The 26666-nt window shown below is 38.4% G+C and overlaps 2 protein-coding genes across 2 annotated transcripts; one reads left to right on the top strand and one right to left on the bottom strand.

Annotated features, from left to right (window-relative positions):
* On the top strand, positions 1 to 10236 carry LOC148306825 (uncharacterized). The gene is made up of 9 exons (XM_088264327.1): positions 1 to 137; positions 2198 to 2287; positions 3299 to 3507; positions 4251 to 4537; positions 5453 to 6235; positions 6594 to 6747; positions 7515 to 7752; positions 8305 to 8483; positions 9684 to 10236. The coding sequence occupies exons 2-9, from the start codon at positions 2231 to 2233 to the stop codon at positions 9847 to 9849; spliced, it is 2073 nt and encodes a 690-aa protein (XP_088120453.1). The 5' UTR covers positions 1 to 137; positions 2198 to 2230; the 3' UTR covers positions 9850 to 10236.
* LOC148306824 (phenoloxidase-activating factor 2-like) lies at positions 10031 to 21881 on the bottom strand. The gene is made up of 8 exons (XM_088264329.1): positions 21808 to 21881; positions 18489 to 18541; positions 17339 to 17441; positions 16340 to 16549; positions 14247 to 14485; positions 12217 to 12401; positions 11390 to 11554; positions 10031 to 10689 (listed from the first exon to the last, which is right to left on the bottom strand). Exons 2-8 carry the CDS (start codon positions 18538 to 18540, stop codon positions 10513 to 10515), a joined length of 1131 nt encoding a protein of 376 aa, XP_088120455.1. The 5' UTR covers position 18541; positions 21808 to 21881; the 3' UTR covers positions 10031 to 10512.
* Positions 21882 to 26666: the final 4785 nt, after the last annotated feature.

Below are 26666 nucleotides of genomic sequence, written 5' to 3'. Positions count from 1 at the left end.
TCCATAGATTTAGAAATTTTTATACAACATGACTAGATATTTTCTTATTATTCTAACGGTGATTCAGTTTGTCATTGTAACTTCCAATAACATCCTAAAAAGTGAAGTGATTGATTTGAAGGTCGACTCAAACGCAGGTAACAACTTCACATCCGTATAAAAAAAAAAGTGTAAATCCTCTATTATGTATATTAAAAACAATTTTAACTTTGTGGTATGGTAACATAACCAGGGCTGCCAATCTATGGGAAATCCACCAAACTACTGGGAATCTCAAATATAACTAACTAACTAACCATCACGCCGCTTCACCGCAGGGCTAGGCAGAGAAAATAGAGCGCCACACCACTCTGTCCTTGCAAACATTCTTCGCCTCTTCCACGTTCATGCATCTCCTCATGCATACCCGCCGATTGTTACGACTCCTAACCTGACCACTTTCAAGTATTTGGCATACCTGACCGTGCCATGTTTTTCTCGGTCTTCCTCTGCTTCTTTTCCCAATAACACCCGCCTCATAAATTTGTTTTACCGTTCTTTCCTCGCTCATTCGTTCCACATGTCCAAACCATCTCAACACGCCTTTCTTAATTTTATCCATAATGCTTGTCTCAGCTTTGCATTCCTTCCTTATTTCACTATTCGCACATCTATCATACATAGTTTTGTCGCACATTCTTCTGAGAGATGGCATTTCGAGTGCATTCAGTCTACTTTCATCGTTCTTTTGCCAAATCCATGTTTCACTTCCATACATTAGAGTTGGAACCAGGACTCCGTTGTGCACTGCCAGTTTAGCTCCCAATCTCAAATCGATTGGGGAATTTGTAGGGATTGGCACTTCTTCTTTTTGTAGATCCTAGGGATCTGTTTGTGCCTTGGCTTGTAGCTCTTGGGATGCTGACTCCCAGCTGTCTTCCCATCTCTTCGGAGGTCTGCCTGGGAGTCTGCGTCCTTCAGGTATACCTTGAATGGCGGTACGTGGAAGTCTGTCTTCTAGATTTGCACTATGTGGAGAAAATGCGGGAATTATAAGATGTTATCATTAATTAAAATAATAATGTTTTAAAAGTATATTTTTTATGTGTTCTGCATAACATTTTCGTTTTTTGAGCTCTGTTTATGCTACAAAATAGTAAGTTAAGTGTGTCAATTTATATATATATTAATATATATATATATATATATATATATATATATATATATATATATATATATATATATATATATATATATATATATATATATATATATATATATATATATATATATATATATATATATATATATATATATATATATATATATATATATATATATATATATATATATATATATATATATATATATATATATATATATATATATATATATATATATATATATATATATATATATATATATATATATATATATATATATATATATATATATATATATATATATATATATATTATTTATTAAACCATATGGAGTCCACAATCTGTCTCCAAGCTTTTCTGTCGGCTGCCAGCTCCCTCGCATCCTCCCAAGTCAGATCCGCGTCCCGAAGTTCTGACGAGAACTGCCGACGAATTGTCAGCAGTGGTCGTCCTGGGCGGCGCGAACCTGATGCCTTGTAAAAGAGGCTAGCTTGATGGCGGCTCTCGGGAGGCATGCGGAGTACATGGCCAAGCCAACTGAATCGCCTTTTCTTGACGACAGTTATGACCAAGATTTGCTGCGTCCTACGCCTTATCTCTTCATTCCTCACAAAGTCAAACCACCGCATGCCTAAGATTCTCCGCAAACACCTATTCTCAAAGCTTAGTACACGGCTGCTCTGGGCCCTTGTAAAGTGCCATGTTTCACAGCCGTATAAGAGAACAGGAGCAATGCAGGCATTGTATAGGTGGCATTTGGTCTTCACCGAGTATAAATCCGTACTCCAGACAGCCTTCATACTGTTAAATGCGGACCCTGCGAACCCTAATCGCACTCCCAGTTTCTTTTGAAGGCTGCTTTTTTATTTCTCAAAATAATATATCAATGTGATCCACAGAGTTAATGCTTTCAATATTCAAATCATCTTCATTTTGTTTCTATGAACTTTCTCTAGATGCCTTTCGAGGAAGATCAAAAGTGCTACAAGTTCCAAAAGTACTTTTTAAGTGGTATTACACAAAATGAACGATGAATGAATGATTTTTTATTGTAGATCACATCAAAATCGCAGAAGAACATCACGCGAATGAAGAGAAAAAGGAAAACAGTCCATTTTTGCAGAAAACCATCAAAGATATCCACGGTAAGATTTTTTTTAAATGAATTTTTTTAAAAAAATTTTATTGGAAAACCAACAGAATTTTTAACAAAAATTACCTAATATAATACAATTTAAAAAAATAAAATTCCAGTAAGAGGTATTCACTTAAGTAATCTAAAAAATTTTGTCCGCCTACGTAGTGTAATGGTCAGCACGCTCGGCTACCGTTCTGGAGGTCCCGGGTTCGATTCCCAGGGGGGGTAAAATAAATACAAGTGATTTTTTCACTGTTATATTTATTCAATATTACCATGGACTGGTACCTGAAGCGGAGGGCTGATCACCTTTCCTTCATGTGTAAACGTTCAAGATAACACTGCGTTTATATGACACAGTGCCCTATGCACCATTGGGGTGCGGATAAGGGTTTTATTTTATTTATTTTTTTTAATCTAAAAATAAAAATATACTGTCAACTGTAAACATATAAATAAAAGGATCTGTGCTAAATAAAGGCTTTATCAATACAACATAGATGGCTGTCGTGAATTCATATGTACTTGAGATAGATCATATATCTAGGAGTTTTGTATATTCGCAGAGGAAGACCGAGAAAAACATGGCACGATCAGGTATGCCAAATACTTGAAAGTGGTCAGGTTAGGAGTCGTAACAATCGGCGGGTATGTATGAGGAGATGCATGAACGCGGAAGAGGCGAAAATGTTTGCAAGGACAGAGTGGTGTGGTGCTCTATTCTCTCTGCCTACCCCAGCGGCGTGATGGTTAGTTAGTTAGTTAGTTTTGTATATTCGTTTATCTAAAAAGTTCGAGCAGTGTGGTTGTCAATCGATCTAATGAAAGAGTTTCTGCTTAATAAAAAGCTTGCCTCATCCCACTATAGATGTCTCTTGTGAAGTATTTTGAGTTTAAGGACTGTGTTTCGAGTTTAATCAATAAATCTAGAAGTGCCAAGAATGTCAAAAATTGTGTGGTTGTCAATCATGGGTAGAATGGTGAACGTTGCACGTGTGTAAGGTGATCACTTAACCAGCCTATGAACGTTCAAAAGCCCTGTAATACGTACGGTTATGCGAGCCGCGTGGATCCGGTTAATGCCGAATCAATAAATAATATAATATTTTTAATTGTGAGTGAAATATTACAGGAACGAGCTCATGTATGGGATACATTTCAACTCCATGTATCGGCATGGAATGAGCAAATCAAGACTTTGGATAGAAAGGTGGATATCATCAACAGGTATTATAAACCTCAATCATATACTACTGTGTTCTTTTTTACTATACGCCATAAAATTTATATATTTAAACTTAACCTCTAAGCTGCTCGATTTCAAGCGTCAAACTTTCCGTCCAGTGCTGGATTATTTTACATTTCAATATTTTTGACAAAAAAGCATATTTTTGCCTATTTTTTGTAGTGAAACTTTTGGATATCCATCATAGATGTTCACAGTACACAATGCACTTCACTTATTATGTTTTCATGGTGTATTTACACAAAAATATTTACATTTACGGACTCGCGGCCTAAAATATGGCGGCTGTATAGGAGACGCGGCTGTCGTATCTGCGGAGCACGAGCCGACCGGAAGTATTCACGATAAAGTTGACACTAAATTAAAATAATTTTGATATTTTATGACAGTAAATCAAAGAGAACTAATTCATCCATGCCTCGAACCAAATTTAAGTGCAAAAAATTCTCCATAGGTGTTGATATAAGTACGTAAAGTTGAAAAACGACTATGCATGCGATCCGCAGTCAACGGTACTTCTATAAAAAACGACAATAGATGCGATCCGCAGCTTACGGGTTTTAAAGGGTTTAGTGGTGACCCTCGAGATATCCAGGAGGCAGTGGACTGGCTAACGAAAATGGTGCAAAACTTTAATTTGAAGAAGTAGAAGCTGGAGCCACAAGAAAAGTACATAAAGTAAGTCAGGTTCTCCATTCATAGTTGTCCTTTTTTGTCTTTTCAGCGGACAGGAGAGAATGGCTCTTTTGGAGAACAAACTGAGCATCTTGCTCAACCTGGAGTACAATTCACAGAGGACTCTGAATAAGCTAGCCACTATAGACGAACGGATGGACAAGATGGACTTGGCATTGCTGAGGCTGTCTGAGAGGCCTATAGGACAGACGGGGGTCCGTCTGGAGCAACAATTTGCTGGCAGAGGAGTCTTGGCGACTCTGCGACAGATGGAGAAGAAGTTTGATAGAAGTTTAGGCATGATGCAGAGAGCTGGGAATTATAAAAGACGATATGGTAAGAAAAACGCAGATGACAATTAAGATTTTCCTATAAAAATTACGGCTGCCAGTGTTAATAATGGAGAAATTAGATGTATAAGCAGTGGAGACAGTTCTCTAGTGTGGTCATGTGGAGGGAATGGTTTAACCAGTATTTATGGGAGAGTTCACACTTTACATAAATATGATATTTTGTCTGCCTCCGTAGTGTAATGGTCAGCACTCTCAGCTACCGTTTTGGAGGTCCCGTGTTCGATTCACAGGGGGGTCAAATAAATAAAGGTAATTTTCTCATTTTAATATTTATTCCATATTACCCCCTGGACTGCTACCTGAAGCGGAGGGCTGATCATCTTGCTTTCATGTGTTAACGATCTACGTTTGTATGATGCAGTGCCCTATGCACCATTGGGGTGCGGATAAGGGTTTGAATTAATGAAATGATCAAAAGTCTATATGGATGTATGGCTTTCTAGCTACTGTTAGAATTGTATGCCAGGGTCAGGAGTGCAGAAGTTAGAAGGGGTGTGCAGCTGAGGCAGGTATAGTTGGGAAGATCAAGGGTCTATGAGATGGTGTAGCCATGTGGGGGGTATAGTTAGAACAGTATATATGGGAGAGTAGGCCCGAGAGTCTACACAGCATGTATGGCTAGAAGCTAGGACTGTATGCCAGGGTCAGGAGTGCAGAAGTCAGAATTGGTGTGCAGCTGAGGCAGGTATAATTAGGAAGATCAAGGGTCTCCAAGATGGTGTGGCCATGTGGAGGTATAGTTAGAGCAGTATTTATGGGAGAGTAGGCTCGAGAGTCCACATAGCATGTATGGCTAGAAGCTAGGACTGTATGCCAGGATTAAGTATAAAAAAATAGGGCTTATAAAAACCGAGGTAAAAGTCCCTTTTTTAAGTATGAACTTTCAATATTTTTACAGTAACAGACAGACGACAGGGGAATGCTACTGCTGCCGGAAGAAAACTCTTGATCAAATGCACGACCCCTCCAATTCTCGAAGAATTGGTTAAAGACATGGCTTCGAAAGTAGATCTTATATTTGACAAGTTATCTGTTGACAATAGCAGCGATGAAGATGACAAAAAAGACGAACACGTTGACAACATCGATGATATTGATCACGACTACTCTGTAGAGATGTACCAAAACGACCAAACTGACCCCACAACTGACAAAACAGTCGATGATGGTATTTTTAATATCAAAAAAGTCAAAAGACTCGCAGAAAGCAATGACAAAGACCGCAAGAGGAAAAAAAGCATGCTCAGAAGTAATTCTGGTCGATTGAATACGAAATTGAATGAAATACTAAAATGTACACAAGAATTTAGAGACGTTTTGAATGCAGTACAAAAAGCGAACGCAAAAATCGTAACCAGAAATGTAGATACTGTCAAAATTATGATCGTGGATGATAAAAACGTACAGAATTTTTCAACAGATAATTATATTTTGCTTAAAATAGTCGCAGATCAGTTGGATTCTAAAAATTGTCGGAGGAAGCTGTTTAAAGAAGGTGATGATTCAAATCCGCAAAATGTGAACGAGATTTTGGTAGCTAAATTAGCTGTCAAAACTGTCTGTCCAGTTAACGAAAACGATGAAGCTACCAAAAAGGCAATGAATAAAACAACAAGTCTTGCAGGAGACGAAGAAGATACTGAAGTAGACAATAGTAAAAATGAAGAACGGAGTACCAAAGGTACGTAAGCTTGGAATTTAAATAAAAAATATTATTTTTTGACATCTCATCAAAGATGAAGAAGAATATGTCAAATAATAATATTAAAAATAACTTCTTTAATTGGAGATAATCCAGATTCGTGAACAAGTATTTGGACACACTCAAAATGTTGTAATTTAATAAATAATACTAATGATGAAAAAAATGTCGCATAACATCCAACATGGGACCTAAGAGCAAAAAATCCATGTCGAATGAGATTCGACATTGGACCAGTAAGGGTTAAAAAGATCAAGTATAATGCAGTGCCTTATGCTCCATTGGGTAAGGGAGAATTTCCCATTTCTTGTGTTTGAATATTGTATATTTTTTTTAGATTCAGAGTTCATGGGACAGTGTGGCAGGTTCTATGATGATAGGGTCACAGTTTTGGAAGGTGATATGCTTGTCCAGTTTTTTGCTTGCAGCATCATTAAGGCGATATTGGATACTGGACTAAAATCGGACGTCTGTAACTTGCCTAATTCTCAGTAAGTCAGACTTGAACTACATAAATTAATTTATTTTTAAAATTTGTTTGAAATTGGGAATAGAGCTGGGGACCTCCAGTACGGTAGAAACCTTGTTCTTGAATCACTAGAACTTCACTAGAGACATCTATTGGTGAGATGTTAAGAAGCTTTTTATTACATTATTACGTCTCACCAATAATAGATGTCTCTAGTTAAGTTCTAGTGATTCAAGAACAAGGTTTCTAAATTTGTTCATATATTTAGAACTTTCAAGAATTTGAATAGTGTGGTTGTCAATAATGGGTAGAATTGGTGAATGTTACAAGTGTGTAAAGTGATCACTTGAACCAGCCTTTGACGGTAATAACTTATTATTTTTTGACATGAATAATATGTAAGTCTGGGCATTTACGGGGCTGACGATCGTCATAGGCTGGTTTAAGTGATCACTTTACACACGTGTAACATTTACCAATTCTATCCATTATTGACAACCACACTACTCAAATTCTTGGAAGTTCTATATATATGAACCAATTTAGAAACCTTGTTCTTGAATCACTAGAACTTCACTAGAGACATCTATTGGTAATCATTATTATTATTGACATCTATTATCGTCACCCCCGTAAATGCCCAGACTTCCATATTCTTCTTCATCTTTGATGAGATGTCAAAAAATAATATGAAAATAACTCTTGTAATTGGAGATAATCCAGACTTTTTGAACAAGTATTTGGACACACTCAAAATGTTGTAAATTTACCTTTGTCTTTCAATTCTAGGTATTTCTGTTCGAACGGTTACCTGGTCTTCCAGCGTCGAGCCAATAACGATACAGACTTCGCTAGGCCATGGTCGGACTACAAGTGGGGCTTCGGAGACGTGATGTCGGGAAACTATTGGCTTGGGAACAATGTCCTCGCATACCTCACTTCCAACTCCTCGTCTGCAGCTGAGTTGAGAGTGGATTTGGAGGACTTTTACGAAAAAACAGCTTGGGCAGAGTACGACACCTTCAGGGTGAGTGGGTGGGATTCTATTGTGATCGTATTTTTTTTAAGGTGAATTGAATTACAGTGATTGTATTGAAAAATTGTTTCGATTGTATTGAAAAAATGGATTGTATTGATTGTATATCCGCCTCCGTAGTGTAATGGTCAGCATGCTCGGCTACCATTCTGGAGGTCCCGGGTTCGATTCCCAGGGAGGGACAAATAAATATAAGTGATTTTTTCACTGTAATATTTATTCAATATAACCCTGGACAAGTGCCTGAAGTGGAGGGCTGATCACCTTTTCTTCATGTGTTAACGATCAAGATAACACTGCGTAAATATGATGCGGTGCTCTATGCACCATTGGAGTGCGAGTACCAGTCCAGGGTTATATTCCATAAATATTAGAGTGAAATCACTTATGTGACCCCTCCTCCCTGGGAATCGAACCCGGGACGTCCAGATCGGTAGCCGATACTATGGTGTGCGGACAAATTAGTAGCACTAGTACGTTAGCAGTAATACATAATAGCCAATGTTTCCCTCGTGATGAAGCACTTTCCTCTTTTTGTTCCAGGTGGGTTTTGAATCAGAGGCGTTTACGATGACAGTGGCTGGATATAGAGGTAACGCTACGGACTGCCTTTCCTACCATAGTGGCACCATGTTCAGTACTTGGGACAGGCGAAACGATGATGCTCCAGACTGCTGTCCATGCTCCAACAGCTATGGGTCTGCTGGATGGTGGTTCAAAAGGTACGTTCACAGAATTAGGAGAATTGGTACGACCAACCTTTAAAAGGATTTGAAACATCCCAAATATAAAAAATCTAAAAAAAGCTTTTACAACATTTTGAGTGTGTCCAAATACTTATTCACACATCTGGATTATCTCCAATTATAGGAGTTATTTTTCATAATATTTTTGACATATCATCAAAGATGAAGAAGAATATGGAAGTCTGGGGAAGAATATGGAAGTCTGAAGAATACGGAAGCCTATGACGGTCGTCAGCCCCGTAAATGCCCCGAATGTTCTTCTTCATCTTTGATGAGATGTCAAAAAATGAAAAAAAACTGACTGCACCTAATGGAAAGCAGTATAAAAATGTGTTCGCACTTAGAAAAAATTGATTCTTTAACAAAATAGTGTAACTTTTATTTATATTTTGAGATAGTAAGAAATTTAGGGTGTTCTTCAAGGCTAAGCTCTCTGCCCCCATGTTTTTTTTCTCATAAATTACAAATAACAACAAAAAACATTCATTTATATGTTTTCACTCAGCAAAACTTGTGAGTATAACACTCACATGTTTTGAGATATTAAGAACCTGAAGGAGTTTCGCAAGGTTAAGCTCTACTCCTCTCTTGACCACCTGGGTTTTCTGATACACATCAAAAGATTAATTACAAATTTTAAAGAATACTACATTTATATATTTGAATACAACAAAGATTAATACTTTTAAAAGAAATAAAGCTCTCTCATGTTTTGCGAAAGTAATAATATGAAGGAGTTCCTCAAGGCTGAGCTATTGGCCCCCTGTTATTATCGAATACTCCATATTTGTGATTTATACTCATGGTCAACAAAAGTTGATGCTTTAAAAATATTGTAGTTGTCTCAGCTTATGTATCACTCAATATATTGGATGCGTATAAAAAAAAACATGGTACTTCATCTGGTATGAGGAGTTCCTCAAGACCAAGACTTCCAAGCCTTTTTTTTCTGATCAACGACTGAATAATAGAATAGCAATAGATTGATTACAAATTACAGAAAATACTTTATTTATTTGCTCTTGTAAATCGAACATTGATACTTCAAGAAATAGGATAGCTTTCTCACTTGGTAAGATATTAAGAACCCTAATAAGTGCCTCAAGGCTCAGCTCTCGGCCTCTTGCTTTTTCTTACATACACAAATGAATTTAATACAAATCATCATGTTTCCAGCTGCTTTGAATCAAACCTGAATGGAAAATACTTTCTGACGTCCACAATACCCGAGAAAGGAAGTATATCCTGGGAACATTGGAGACCAAGCGACTCTCTCAAGAAGACTAAAATGTCCCTGAAGATAGTACGAAAAACCATTGAAGACAAATTCGACGATCCATAAATTTTTAGACTTGACGATTAAATTGATATAAAAAGCCTTTATTTATATTTTAATTGTGCAAAGGACTTTGGGACTTCTAAGCACACTATACCACCTCCCATAAGCCATTTGAATGGGGAAATTTTAGACTTTTTAAATACCACTAAAAAAGAAGAGGAATGAATAATTAAAAATTTGCAAATTTTTAAAGTTTCTGTTTATTTAAAACACAAAAAAGAAAGAGAATGATTGAATTGTTGATGAAATTGTCTAATTTTATTATTATCATAAATTATGATTGTGTTGATAAATGTGTCCAATGTTAATATCATTAATTGTTGATAACTCTTTCCAATGTTATTATCATCAGTTGTTGATTAAATTTTGTAATATTATTATCTTTTTTTTTTAATAAATTGACCAATATCATCAGTTGTGATAAAATTGTCCTACATTTATCATCAGTTGTTAATTAAATTGTCTAACATTATCATCAATTGTTGATAACTTTGTCTAATATTTTTATCATCAGTTGGGGATTAAATTGGTAAATATCATTATCATACATAAATTTTATGGTATTATTATCATCAGTAGTTTTAATGATATCGTTTTAGCTGTTTTTGACTCCATAGTCGCATTCTCTTGTTCGTTGTTCTGCTGGTTAAATTAGATGTTAATGTCCTATTCTTCTATGTCATCCATGGAGTAGCCAGTCATGTCAATGTTGTTGGTGAAGAGCTGGTCGTCTATCCATTTGCGCGCTGAAGCCACGTTGGCGTAGACTCCTGGAGTACCTGTTTCTCCACAGCCGATTCCCCAGGACACAATACCGGATTGCATATATCTTCCTGGCTTGTCCTGTAAATCAAAAAAACATTACTTCCATGACTTTTTCCAAAATTTGTTCATAATTCTGGATTTTGTCTACCTAGGAGTTATATTTTTATATTGATATTTTAATATGTATGAAGAAGAAGGCGTTATAGAAGAATGCAGATTGAGATGACGATTGCCAACCTTCAGCGTGGAGTACTCGGGCCGTTGTATGAGGGGAGAGAAATAGCGAGTAATAAGTATTATATTACAAGGCGGCGTGGAAGGTAAACGCAGCGTAGGAAGAAGGCGTATATCCTGGCTCCGCTGCAGCACTGGGGCGCTGCTCAGAGCGGCTGCAGACTGACACGATGATTGCCAACCTTCAGCGTGGAGTACTCGGGCCGTTGTATGGGGGGAGAGAAATAGCGAGTAATAGGTATTATATTACAAGGCGGGGTGGAAGGTAAACGCAGCGTAGGAAGAAGGCGTATATCCTGGCTCCGCTGCAGCACTGGGGCGCTGCTCAGAGCGGCTGCAGACTGACACGATGATTGCCAACCTTCAGCGTGGAGTACTCGGGCCGTTGTATGAGTAGTATATTGTAGGAAGAAGGCGTATATCCTGGCTCGGCAACTCCGCGTATATCCTGGCTCCGCTGCAGCACTGAGACCCTATTTAGACCGGTTTTGGACATTATTTTCTTCAAATCATAAACATTCTGCAGTTGGGAATATATACTTACAGAAATTGGGCAGACGAGTGCTGATCCTCCGTCTCCCTTGCACGCGTCTTTCCCCTTTTCTCCACCAGCGCACATGAACGAACGATGTAGTTCAAAATCATTTCCCAGACGGGTCTTACGCAGTGCAGTCTGACATGGTCCATTGTCTACCTTCGGGAGCTCCAACTGTAAGCAATCGTGAATGAAATTCAACCAACATTGAAATGTATCAAGCATTGAAAATGAATAGGTCAAAACCAGAATTGAAATGTATCAAAATTAAATAAAAACAGGTCACAACCAACATCGAAATGTATCAAACATTGAAGGTAAATAGTTCATGAACAACATTGTAAATGTTTGGAAAATGAATAGGTCAAAACCAACATTGAAATGTATTACAATTGAAAAAACAGGTCACAACCAACATTAAAATATATATGTAAAATATTAAGGAGGATTGGTCATGACTAACATTGTAAATGTTTGAAAATGAATAGGTCAAAACCAACATTGAAATGTATCAAAATTGAAAAAATAGGTCACAACCAACATTGAAATGTATAAAACATTGAAAGTAAATAGTTCATGACCAACATTATAAATGTTTAAAAATGAATAGGTCAAAACGAAAATGAAATGTATCAAAATTGAATAAAAACAGGTCACAGCCAACATTTAAATGTATCAAACATTGAAGGTGAATAGTTCATGACCAACATTGTAAATGTTTAATACTGAATAGGTCACAACCAACCTTGCAAATGAATGACGTTGTTGAAAGGAGTGAGCGATATGTTCCTGATGATATCTTAAATTCTAAAAACCACGTAAAACTCCTCACACACCTTCTTCAGGATGACTTGATAGCGTCCTTCTTTGCCGAAGACGTCTTTGCCCCAACCGGAAACCAAGCAGCGAGTTCCAGCCGTAGGCATTAGATTTTCCCGTGGAAGACAGACAACTCCGATGTTGTCTGCTAAGTCTACTGGCCTGTCCAAGAATAGGAGGGCTATATCACGGAACAATCCACCTGGAAGGCAAAATATTGGTTTAGCCAAAGAGCTACCGAAAATCTGATATATCAGCGTTCAGTAGCGAGACATACTGGATCAGTCGGATCTGACGTCCTGATGGATAAAAGTATATTAGGGATTCCTTCAGGGTTGTGCAAACAATTTTCAAATCAGGATATCACCATAGGAAAGACATCTAGAGGATGATCCAAGAATTCATGGATGCTGCAGAGAGATAACGTGATTCCAACTGTCGTGAAAGCGTGACTGCTGAAATGCGAACGTATAGATGGTCAGCTGGAGTGTCACTTGGAGACGGATAAAGAGTTCACACATTCGAGGAAACCTGGCTGTAACAGGCATCAAAAGTAAGGTAGGGGAAAGGCAATTGGAGGTGGTATGGGCACATAGGGCGCAGAGAACCTGATCATATTGTGAACCAGGCAATCGCTAGAGAAAGAAGTCTAGAGGAAGACCAAAGAATTCATGGATGCTGCAGGAAGATGACATGATTACAAGGCATGGCCTAGGTGACGTTGTCCATGATAGAAGGAACTACAGCCTGAGGATGAGGAGAGCTGGCCCCAACAGTCTGCAAAGACGATAAGTTGGGATGGAGCAAGGAAGAAGAAGAAGAAGAAGAAGAAGAAGAAAGAAGGACGAAAAAGAAAGGAATGTCTCCCAGCTGAAACGAAGTATCAAGTTTTATCCACAATTCGAGAAAAATATGGTTTTCTCCAATTAAACATTTATTTATTTATTTAAACTTCATGTACAGAAAAGAAATAAGTACATTAGTGGGCTTATTGTAAAAAAGCAATATCGTCCAACCAACCAAAAACAGACTAGTGATATTGGTTAAAACGTTTGATACCATATATAGCTGTTTGCAATCAGAGGGTAGATAGTATTTGAACATTAGAAAAAAACATAAATTACAAATTGATGATAAAAAGGAAGGCAAAGGAAGAAGGGAGTTTAGGGAAGGAGGTAGAGGGAGGAGGTTTGATGGACAGTTAGGATTCTAATGATAGATAGTAATGTCTCTTGAAAGTTATTAGAGAAGGTGCATTTATTTACGCGGAGAGGAAATTCATTCCATAGTCTGGCCGCTTGGACAGAGAAGGAATTACTGAAGAATGATGTGTTATGGCGAGGAATGGAAAGTGTCCTTTCTTGGGAAGAAGGAAGTAATAGACCATGATCTGAGAGGTATATAGCACTAGAAATTGAATTATATTCAAATGATTTTTATTGTGGACTTGGCAAAAGAAGGATGAAAGTAGACTGAATGCAGTCGAAATGCGATCTCTCAGAAGAATGTGCGACAAAACGATGTATGATAGATGTACGAATAGTGAAATAAGGAAGGAATGCAAAGCTGAGATAAGCATTTTCGATAAAATTAAGAAAGGTGTGTTGAGATGGTTCGGACATGTAGAACGAATGAGTGAGGAAAAAACGGTAAAACAAATTTATGAGGCGAATGTTAGTGGGAAAAGAAGCAGAGGAAGACCGAAAAAAACATGGCATGATCAGGTATGCCAAATACTTGAAAGTTGTTGGGTTAGGAGTCGTAACAATCGGCGGGTATGTATGAGGAGATGCATGAACGTGGAAGAGGCGAAGAATGTTTGCAAGGACAGAGTGGTGTGGCGCTCTATTCTCTCTGCCTACCCCTGCGGGGAAGCGGCGTGATGGTTAGTTAGTTAGTTTTTTTTCGTTGTAACACATGGTCAATAATAGGCGAAGAGAACATTAGGGTGAGAGAGCCTTGAATAGTATTTAATTTTTGGTGAGCTGATCCCAACAGCTTCCCTCAGGAATGAGGAGCAAGACGAAGAAGAATGTATTGATCTTACCAGCGTAATAGTGATTGTGCACGACGATGCTCACGACCTCTCGGTCCTGATGAGGGAACACCTCGTCCTTGGTCTGTGTGTCCCACTCTCCAGCGCGGACCTTCAGCTTGGTGAGTGGCTCTGGTCTCTGGGTCGGCTGGACGCAGTGGGCAGCCGTCATTACGACCTGAGGATGGATCAGAGACCCCCCGCACTGGTAGACGTTCTTCACGTTCTGGGTCTTGGGATCCGTCACGGGCCTGGAATAAGGATGAATCTGTGAGGTGATGTTTTTTAACATTTATATTTATAACATTTTGAGTCCAAATACTTATTCAGAAGCCTGGATTATCCATAGGGACCATTGCATAGGGAAGCGTCCTGCCCAACATCTTGTTCATGCTCCAGCCCGAGAAGACTAAGAAGACCAAGAAGACTAAGAAGACCAAGAAGATGGCGCAATAATACAGCGGTTCCGCTTTCCCCCTTCAGACTCAGACGATCGAAGATGTCTTTTTTACATGTTTTTATCTGTGATCATCATTTTCATACCATTATCCACATCTGTATAAGCGCCCTTGAGGTAGTTTTTTTTTTACGAAAATGGCGCTTTATAAATATATATCATCCAAGGTTATAATAATTATGTATTGTCCCTAGTTAAAGTATTTATTTTTCATGTTATTTTTTGACATCTCAATATGGATGGGGAAGATTTTAAATCAATACACAATATGGCTCCAGAGTATCTTAAGGAGCTGTGTATTCCAGATGAATTGGTTGATAGACGTCTCACGCTTCAGTCGGCTACAACATCTGCAATGGGCAAAGTGATCTTACCAGCTCGCAACCAACGCACTAAATTTGGCGAGCGTGCCTTTGCTGTCGCAGGACCGACGGCGTGGAATGCTCTTCCACCAATGGTTAGAAATAGTGAGAGTGAGACGATCTTTAGAAAAAGACTAAAAACACATTTGTTTGCTAAATCATTTCTACCATAATACTTTCCCCAATTCATTCACAGTGAAGCGCCCTTGAGGTATTTTTTTACGAAAATGGCGCTATATAAGCTATCCAAATTTATTATTTATTATTATTATTAATCATGGAGAGAAATGGTGAATGTTACACGTGTGTAAAGTGATCACTTAAACCAACCTAGGACGGTCGTAAGCCCCGTAAATGCCCGGACTTCCGGAGTCTTCTTCATCTTTATTGAGGTATCAGAAAACAACACGATATTTGTTTATTTATTTGGGAACTATGCAGCTTATGCTCGTTCATAAAAACATATTTAAAAAGCTAGATTAGCAGTAATGAAAGCCATTGGGGCCAAAAAGGATTTACTTAATACTGAGAATAATCTTTAAACCCTCATCCGCATACGATGGTTCTTAGGGCACTGCACCATATAAACGCAGTGTTATCTTAATCGTAAGCACATTAAAGAAAGGTGATCGGCCCTCCGCTTCAGGCACCAGTCCAGGGTAATATCGAATAAATATTCCCCCCCTAGGAATCGAACCCGGGACCTCCAGAACGGTAGCCGAGCGTGATGATCATTACACTACGAAGGCGGACATAAATATATATCTCTGACCATTACACTACGGAGGCAGACTTCTTGGTAATGATTGGGCTTTCTTTATTATGGCCACAGAGGTGGACTTCTTGGTAATGAATGGGCTTACTTTATTATGGCCACATAAACGGACATCTTGGTAATGATTGGGCTTACTTTATTATGGCCACATAAACGGACATCTTGGTAATGATTGGGCTTACTTTATTATGGCCACAGAGGCGGACTTCTTGGTAATGAATGGGCTTACTTTATTATGGCCACAGAGGCGGACTTCTTCGTAATGATTGGGCTTACTTTATTATGACCACATAAACGGACATCTCGGTAATGATTGGGCTTACTTTATTATGGCCACAGAGGTGGACTTCTTGGTAATGATTGGGCTTATTATATTATGGCCACAGGGGCGTACTTCTTAGTAATGAATGGGCTTGCTTTATTATGGCCATAGAGGCGGAATTCTTGGTAATGAATGGCCTTTCTTTATTATGGCCACAGAGGCGGACTTCTTCGTAATGAATGGGCTTACTTGATAATGGCCACCATCCAGGGGAATTCGCCAAACTGGGCCTCGCTGTCCTTGTTCCCCGTGATCTTGAAGCCGACTCCGTTAGGATTGCGCACTCCGCAGCCGGTGGGCCGAGGGATGCTGGGAGGAGTCGTTGTGATGGGCGTGTCGACCACTTCTCGGGAGAGACAGCACACGTCCAGGTAGCTCTGGCAGGGTCCAATACCGGATCTGGAAACAATGACACGAGTTCACAATATTTTGTCAAAATTCTTGTTGTAACTAACTAACTAACTAACTTATTATTTTTTTGACATCTCATCAAAGATGAAGAAGAATATCTTCATGATTCGGGAAGACCAGCTTCGGTAACATATGTTTTAAAAATACCTTATGGACCGACTACTTTGTGTGCAATTCAATTTTCTTTAAACCCATATTATTTTTCGACATCTCATCAAAGATGAAGAAGAATATGGAACGACCGTCATGGGCTGGTTTAAGTGATCACTTTACACAATTACTGTAATTGGAGATAATCCAGATTTTATGAACAATTATTTGGACACACAAAAAATGTTGTAAATAAATTATCTGGTCAAAGTATAAGCTTAAATAATAAATATGAAAATTATATTTTCTGGCGTTTCTCATGTGTGTGATTATAATCCAGGATTTGGACCTCACATACTAATAAAAGAGTTTCTGCTCAATAAAAAGCTTCTTTTCATCTCAACAATAGATGTCTCTAGTGAAGTTCTGGTAATTCAAGAACAGCGTTTCGAAATTGGATCATATTTATAGAACTTTCGAGAATTTGAGTAGTGTAGTTGTCAATAATGGGTAGAATTGGTGAATGATACACGTGTGTAAAGTGATCACTTAAACCAGCCTATGACGGTCGTCAGCCCTGTAAATGCCCAGACTTCGATATTCCTCTTCATCTTTGATGAGATGTCAAAAAATAATATATCGACCATACACTGTTCTAAATGTTCTAATCAAAGGATTGCTACATACCTGATGTCGATAACATTAGACCCATCGAATTCATCTTTGCAAAGCTGAATCTGGACACAGACTCCGTCGTCCCCCTGTTCAGTTCTACATGTTTCCACGGGAGCTAAAAAATGAAGCTTAATTAATTATCAATTACAAAATTAGGGGTTTTAAAATAATAAAAAAAAAAAAACAGGACAAACTAATGTTTGTGATATCATCGTCTCATTGTTTATTCATGTGACTTGCTATGTGGTAATTGATTATGCATAATTCCTCACTTATCATTCATCATTCATCATTCATCATTCATCATTCATCATTCATCATTCATAATTCATCATTCATCATTCATCATTCATCATTCATCATTCATCATTCATTATTCATCATTCATCATTCATCATTCATCATTCATCATTCATCATTCATCATTCATCATTCATCATTCATCATTCACCATTCATCATCCGCCATTCACCAATCATCATTCATCATTCATCATTCATCATTCACCATAGACCATTCACCATTCACCATTCATCATTCGTCATTCCTCATTCACACATTCATCATTCACCATTCACCATTCACCATTCACCATTCATCATTCACACATTCACCATTCACCATTCACCATTCACCATTCACCATTCACCATTCACCATTCACCATTCACCATTCACCATTCACCATTCATCATCATCATTCATCATTCATCATTCGTGATTCGTCATTCGTCATTCGTCATTCACACATTCATCATTCATCATTCACCATTCACCATTCACCATTCACCATTCACAATTCACAATTCACAATTCACAATTCACAACTCAACACTCGTCATTCATCATTCATCATGCTCTCTCCAGTTTCAAACACATCCACATCCCTTTTTTCATTCTCAGTGTCCATATTTCCACTCCATACAACTCGGCTGTCCAAACTCAAAGCACAGTAAGGGACATTTTTTGTAGTGGTTTTTTTTTTGCATTTTTGGACTAAGTAGAATCTACTGCAAAAATGCAAAAAAACGTACTACAAAAATTGTCCCTTACTGTGTTTGGACAGCCAAACTGCCATGCGAGAATACCAGGGATTCCACTAGACAGTCTTCATTGTTCTCCAATGTTTAGTTTAGTCCTAAAGATAAGAAGTCCCGCAGTACCTTGTGCGTAGCAGCAGCTCGCCAGGGCAACCATTAGCAGTGCTCTCAACATTCTGGAAGCAAAAAATCATTACCATACATAAAAAATTAACTCTTGAATTATTTTCGAGTTTGCACGCAAAAAAACAATACAACATTTTGAGTGTGTCCAAATACAAATATGGATTGTCTCCAATTACATGAGTTATTTTCATATCATTTTTTTGACATCTCATGAAAGATGAAGAAGAATATGAAAGTCTGGGCATTTACACCTCACCAATAGATGTCTCTAGTGAAGTTCTAATTATTCAAACACAACGTTTCGAAATTGGTTTATATATATATTATTTCTATATATATATATATATATATATATATATATATATATATATATATATATATATATATATATATATATATATATATATATATATATATATATATATATATATATATGTATATATATATTTATATATATATATATATATATATATATATATATATATATATATATATATATATATATATATATATATATATATATATATATATTTATGTGTATATATATATATATATATATATATATATACACATAATTTATATGTATATATATATATATATATATTTATGTGTATATATATATATATATATATATACACATAAATATATATATATATATATATATATATATATATATATATATATATATATATATATATATATATATATATATATATATACATATATATATATATATATATATATATATATATATATATATATATATATATATATATATATATATATATATATATATATATATATATATATGTATATATAGAACTTCCAGGAATAAAAATAGTGTGATTGTCAATAATGGGCAGAATTGGTGCACGTTACACGTGTATAAAGTGATCGCTTAAACGAGCCTATGACGGTCGTCAGCCCTGTAAATGCCCAGACTTTCATATTCTTCTTCATCTTTGATGAGATGTCAAAAAAAAAAAAATAATAATAATATAAAAAGACAATACATGGAGTCTGTATATTTGAAGAATGGGGTGAATGAAGAATTGATTGACCTATTTTTTTTAGTTTTTTAACTGTTTACATTCTAAGAAGGATTTGTGAGAAGGATATCTTATAAACCTTTCCCTTCCGGTGCTAAAATAAAAACGCGCGTCAAGGTGTTGGGTAGTCACCACACAATAAAAAATTACCGATTGAAATTGGAAAAATACGGACATTTATAGCTCATCCCCTTAATTAATTATAAATGAAGTAAAAAATTATAAGAAATTTAGATTTATTTGCTGATAACATAAAAAAACCTCACGGAACAAGCATAGGTCCACTCTTGTCGGAAGCCCAAAAGCTACTGCCAAAAGCTAGAGAACATTGAGCTTTGAGCTCCTCGCGCTTGCACAGCGCAATTGTGCAAGAGTAAGATGCGAATATAGTGTCGCAGTTCCCGCACTCTCTTCACGCGCTATTGATACGCGAATTCCGATGGTTCCGATATTCACAAAATATACGAACGATCCACGTCTTACACAAAGTCAACCTCATTTTTTCCTAGTATCTCCTCAGCTGACTGACCTCTGACATATTTATCAAAATTTGTGTAATGGGTTTTATCACTTTAAAAATAACGAATGATGAAATCACGATGATTGCCAACCTTCAGCGTGGAGTACTCGGGCCGTTGTATGAGGGGAGAGAAATAGCGAGTAATAGGTATTATATTACAAGGCGGCGTGGAAGGTAAACGCAGCGTAGGAAGAAGGCGTATATCCTGGCTCCGCTGCAGCCCTGGGGCGCTGCTCAGAGCGGCTGCAGACTGACACGATGACTGCCAACCTTCAGCGTGGAGTACTCGGCCCTTGTATGAGGGGAGAGAAATAGCGAGTAATAGGTATTATATTACAAGGCGGCGTGGAAGGTAAACGCAGCGTAGGAAGAAGGCGTATATCCTGGCTCAGCAACTCCGCGTATATCCTGGCTCCGCTGCAGCACTGGGGCGCTGCTCAGAGCGGCTGCAGACTGACACGATGACTGCCAACCTTCAGCGTGGAGTACTCGGGCCGTTGTATGAGGGGAGAGAAATAGCGAGTAATAGGTATTATATTACAAGGTGGCGTGGAAGGTAAACGCAGCGTAGGAAGAAGGCGTATATCCTGGCTCAGCAACTCCGCGTATATCCTGGCTCCGCTGCAGCACTGGGGCGCTGCTCAGAGCGGCTGCAGACTGACACGATGATTGCCAACCTTCAGCGTGGAGTACTCGGGCCGTTGTATGAGGGGAGAGAAATAGCGAGTAATAGGTATTATATTACAAGGCGGCGTGGAAGGTAAACGCAGCGTAGGAAGAAGGCGTATATCCTGGCTCGGCAACTCCGCGTATATCCTGGCTCCGCTGCAGCACTGGGGCGCTGCTCAGAGCGGCTGCAGACTGACACGATGATTGCCAACCTTCAGCGTGGAGTACTCGGGCCGTTGTATGAGGGGAGAGAAATAGCGAGTAATAGGTATTATATTACAAGGCGGCGTGGAAGGTAAACGCGGAGTAGAAAGAAGGCGTATATCCTGGCTCGGCAACTCCGCGTATATCCTGGCTCCGCTGCAGCACTGGGGCGCTGCTCAGAGCGGCTGCAGACTGACACGATGATTGCCAACCTTCAGCGTGGAGTACTCGGGCCGTTGTATGAGGGGAGAGAAATAGCGAGTAATAGGTATTATATTACAAGGCGGCGTGGAAGGTAAACGCAGCGTAGGAAGAAGGCGTATATCCTGGCTCGGCAACTCCGCGTATATCCTGGCTCCGCTGCAGCACTGGGGCGTTGCTCAGAGCGGCTGCAGACTGACACGATGATTGCGAACCTTCAGCGTGGAGTACTCGGGCCGTTGTATGAGGGGAGAGAAATAGCGAGTAATAGGTATTATATTACAAGGCGGCGTGGAAGGTAAACGCAGCGTGGGAAGAAGGCGTATATCCTGGCTCGGCAACTCCGCGTATATCCTGGCTCCGCTGCAGCACTGAGGCGCTGCTCAGAGCGGCTGCAGACTGACACGATGATTGCCAACCTTCAGCGTGGAGTACTCGGGCCGTTGTATGAGGGGAGAGAAATAGCGAGTAATAGGTATTATATTACAAGGCGGCGTGGAAGGTAAACGCAGCGTAGGAAGAAGGCGTATATCCTGGCTCGGCAACTCCGCGTATATCCTGGCTCCGCTGCAGCACTGGGGCGCTGCTCAGAGCGGCTGCAGACAGATACGATGACTGCCAACCTTCAGAGTGGAGTGAAACAGTAAGAAGAAGAAGAAATGTTTATATTTACCGGCTGCAGTCTTGTTCCAGCGACTCGAAGTATGCCCAAAAGAAATGACCAACCTGAACTGTACAGGTCACTTCTGAAACTGATATAAAACATGTTTACCATATTTTAGTCTGTGGTCAATATTATTATTATTATCATACTGCTGGTTTTTCTCAGTGCCTTCTAGATCATTTAAAATCCGTGGTTCAGATTCGACAACGTCGCTGTGGTCGATTGGAGTATTATCATCAATATAACGTTTCTCGCGCACTCCTTTCAAGAACGTCATAAATCAAAAATCGTCAATTTTCAGTTGTGCATGTTTTCGGAATGCCCAAAAAATGTACTATATCCTAGCAAAAGAGACATATTTTAACTTAATATTTACCCGCTACAGGGCAAAAAATGTTGTTTTTGCATTTTGAAAAAAAGGTATTGTTGTATTTTTTTAAATATACTGAATATTTTTCAAATGGAGAAAAAACCTTCAGGTTTTACCTAAAAAGATCGGTTGCACACTAAAAAGTGGCTTTTTGTTGAGGTATGTAGTTTAGGATATAGGTGGCACTGGCTTCATTAACAATAAGGTCAGGAACCAGTTTTGCAAACAAAACTAAAGTCAATATGAACTTGAAATACTGGTCGTCATCTACTAAGAGTATTTTGCATATTTATAATATATATATATATACATATATATATATATATATATATATATATATATATATATATATATATATATATATATATATATATATATATATATATATATATATATATATATATATATATATATATATATATATATATATATATATATATATATATATATATATATATATATATATATATATATATATGTATATATATATTAAAAGTCTATGAGATGGTGTAGCCATGTGGGGGGTATAGTTAGAGCAGTATATATGGGATATATAATATATATATATATATATATATATATATATATATATATATATATATATATATATATATATATATATATATATATATATACATATACATGTATATGTATATATATATATATATATATATATATATATATATATATATATATATATATATATATATATATATATATCCCATATATACTGCTCTAACTGGCATACAGTCCTAGCTTCTAGCCATACATGCTATGTAGACTCTCGGGCCTACTCTCCCATATATACTGCTCTAACTATACCCCCCACATGGCTACACCATCTCATAGACCCTTGATCTTCCCAACTATACCTGCCTCAGCTGCACACCCCTTCTGACTTCTGCACTCCTGACCCTGGCATACAGTCCTAGCTTCTAGCCATACATGCTATGTAGACTCTCGGGCCTACTCTCCCATATATACTGCTCTAACTATACCCCCCACATGGCTACACCATCTCATAGACCCTCGATCTTCCCAACTATACCTGCCTCAGCCGCACACCCCTTCTGACTTCTGCACTCCTGACCCTGGCATACAGTCCTAGCTTCTAGCCATACATGCTATGTAGACTCTCGGGCCTACTCTCCCATATATACTGCTCTAACTATACCCCCCACATGGCTACACCATCTCATAGACCCTTGATCTTCCCAACTATACCTGCCTCAGCCGCACACCCCTTCTGACTTCTGCACTCCTGACCCTGGCATACAGTCCTAGCTTCTAGCCATACATGCTATGTAGACTCTCGGGCCTACTCTCCCATATATACTGCTCTAACTATACCCCCCACATGGCTACACCATCTCATAGACCCTTGATCTTCCCAACTATACCTGCCTCAGCTGCACACCCCTTCTGACTTCTGCACTCCTGACCCTGGCATACAGTCCTAGCTTCTAGCCATACATGCTATGTAGACTCTCGGGCCTACTCTCCCATATATACTGCTCTAACTATACCCCCCACATGGCTACACCATCTCATAGACCCTTGATCTTCCCAACTATACCTGCCTCAGCTGCACACCCCTTCTGACTTCTGCACTCCTGACCCTGGCATACAGTCCTAGCTTCTAGCCATACATGCTATGTAGACTCTCGGGCCTACTCTCCCATATATACTGCTCTAACTATACCCCCCACATGGCTACACCATCTCATAGACCCTTGATCTTCCCAACTATACCTGCCTCAGCTGCACACCCCTTCTGACTTCTGCACTCCTGACCCTGGCATACAGTCCTAGCTTCTAGCCATACGTGCTATGTAGACTCTCGGGCCTACTCTCCCATATATACTGCTCTAACTATACCCCCCACATGGCTACACCATCTCATAGACCCTTGATCTTCCCAACTATACCTGCCTCAGCTGCACACCCCTTCTGACTTCTGCACTCCTGACCCTGGCATACAGTCCTAGCTTCTAGCCATACATGCTATGTAGACTCTCGGGCCTACTCTCCCATATATACTGCTCTAACTATACCCCCCACATGGCTACACCATCTCATAGACCCTTGATCTTCCCAACTATACCTGCCTCAGCTGCACACCCCTTCTGACTTCTGCACTCCTGACCCTGGCATACAGTCCTAGCTTCTAGCCATACATGCTATGTAGACTCTCGGGCCTACTCTCCCATATATACTGCTCTAACTATACCCCCCACATGGCTACACCATCTCATAGACCCTTGATCTTCCCAACTATACCTGCCTCAGCTGCACACCCCTTCTGACTTCTGCACTCCTGACCCTGGCATACAGTCCTAGCTTCTAGCCATACATGCTATGTAGACTCTCGGGCCTACTCTCCCATATATACTGCTCTAACTATACCCCCCACATGGCTACACCATCTCATAGACCCTTGATCTTCCCAACTATACCTGCCTCAGCTGCACACCCCTTCTGACTTCTGCACTCCTGACCCTGGCATACAGTCCTAGCTTCTAGCCATACATGCTATGTAGACAAATCACAGTCGTGTTGTTTTTTTACTTTTAGTATTTATCGCGAAGTGGAAATTCCAAGTAAAGATATATTTTTAGTTTCAAGATCATACTAAAAAACCTGAATGGTCATCAACAATACTGGAAAACCCAAGTTAATAAAATACAGTAAAACCTCGATATAACGTATCGATTGGGGGTGAAGTATCAATTAAAGCCAAAAGTCCATTATAATGTATAAAGATAGATTTTTTAATAATTATTTTTATTATAACCCCTATCCGCACCTAATGGTGCATAGGGCACTACATCAAATTTCATCAGTGTTATCTTGATCATTACTTACATGAAGGCAAGGTGATCATTGCGCTTCAGGAACCAGTCCAGGGTAATAGTAAATAAATATTACGGTGTTAAATCGCTAATATTTATTTTCACCCCCCCCCCCTGGGAATTGAACCCGGGACCTCCAGCACGGTAGCTAAACACGCTGACCATTACACCACGGAGGTGGACAATTAACACAATGAAAAAATAATAATGAAATGAAGTAATTAGCGCACTCGGCTACCGTACTGTAGGTCCCAAGTTCGATTCCCATGTTAGGGTCAACTAAACATAAGTGATTATTTCACTCTAATTTTATTCAATGTAACCATGGTCTGGTACCTGAAGCGGAGGGCTGATCACCTTTCCTTCATGTGTTGACACAGTACCCTATGCACCATCACCTTTCCTTAACGATTTTTTTGTTAACGATCAAGATAACACTGCGTTTATATTATGCAATGCCCTTTGCACCATCGGGTGTGGATGAGGGTTTGAAGAACATTCACCAATTCTACCCGTGATTGACAATAACACTACTCAAATTATTGGAACTTCTAAATATGTTTGTTGTTCAAATTCAAAACATATTGCTTGAATTGACTAGAATTTCACTAGAGACATCTATGGTGAGATGAAAAAAGCTTTTTACTGATCAGAAACTCCTTTATTAGTATGTGAGGTCTGAATCCTGGATTATACTCACATACATGAGAAACGCTATAAAGTATCCTTTTCATTTTTTATTTGTCGCTCACTCCTTTCAAAAACGTCATATATCAAAAATCTTGATTTTTCAGGAGATCGTTTTTAAGGTTTAATGATATAATAAAATGTATTAAAAATAAATATCAAGCCACTCATTGAACTTTTTACTGTGCAACAGATCTTTTCAGGTAAAACCTGAAGGTTTTTTATCCATTTGAAATATATTTAGTATATTTAAAAAAATAATTAAACAATACATTTTCTTCAAAATGCAAAAACAACACTCTGCCCTGTAGCGGGTGAATATTAAGTTAAAAATATGCCGCTTTTGCTGGGATATAGTACATTTTCTGGGTATTACGAAAACAAACACAACTGAAAATTGACGATTTTTTTATATGACGTTGTTTTGATTTGTCCTTTATATCCGAAGTTCGTTAAATAGAGGTTCGTTATATCGAGGTTTCACTGTACATCTGAAAGGTCATTAAGTCAATGTATATGTGCGATACAGGGACATAATAATTTAAACATACTTATATTAAAAAAAAACTCAACAAAAATGTTTTTTTAATAACAACAGAGATAAGAAGTCGTTGCGTTACTATGGACAGTAGCAACCGTCAAAAAACCAGTTTTTTTTTACAAATATTTGCTTTAATATTTGCCCTCTTCAATAATTACGTAGACCCACGCCATTTTGTCCTGCTGCATAGTGTGTAGGCTACCGTTCTGGAGGTCACGGGTTCGATGCCCAGGGGGGTCAAATAAATATAAGTGATTTTTTCACTCTAATATTTATTCAATCTCACCCTGGACTGGTATCTGGAGCGGAGGGCCGATCACCTTTCCTTCATGTATTAACGATCAAGATCACACTGCGTTTATATGGTACAGTTCCCTATGCACCATCGGGTGTGAATGAAGGTTTGAAGAATAAGATT

The sequence above is a fragment of the Brachycentrus maculatus genome, unplaced genomic scaffold, assembly GCF_059751285.1.
Source record: "Brachycentrus maculatus isolate JH-2025_06_01 unplaced genomic scaffold, ASM5975128v1 h1tg000225l, whole genome shotgun sequence".
Lineage (NCBI taxonomy): Eukaryota > Metazoa > Arthropoda > Insecta > Trichoptera > Brachycentridae > Brachycentrus > Brachycentrus maculatus.
This window is presented reverse-complemented; position numbering and strand designations above follow the sequence as displayed.

Bases quoted from the DNA above. Each gene is read 5' to 3' on its own strand.
- LOC148306825 (XM_088264327.1), top strand. From the start codon at position 2,231: ATGAAGAGAAAAAGGAAAACAGTCCATTTTTGCAGAAAACCATCAAAG. The intron at 2,288-3,298 runs GTAAGATTTTTT...TCACTTAACCAG, and splicing joins AACCATCAAAGATATCCACG to CCTATGAACGTTCAAAAGCC. The intron at 6,748-7,514 runs GTAAGTCAGACT...TTTCAATTCTAG, and splicing joins TGTAACTTGCCTAATTCTCA to GTATTTCTGTTCGAACGGTT.
- LOC148306824 (XM_088264329.1), bottom strand. From the start codon at position 18,540: ATGTTGAGAGCACTGCTAATGGTTGCCCTGGCGAGCTGCTGCTACGCA. The intron at 17,442-18,488 runs GTACTGCGGGAC...TTCATTTTTTAG, and splicing joins GAGCTGCTGCTACGCACAAG to CTCCCGTGGAAACATGTAGA. The intron at 16,550-17,338 runs GTATGTAGCAAT...CATTGTTTCCAG, and splicing joins TCTAATGTTATCGACATCAG to ATCCGGTATTGGACCCTGCC.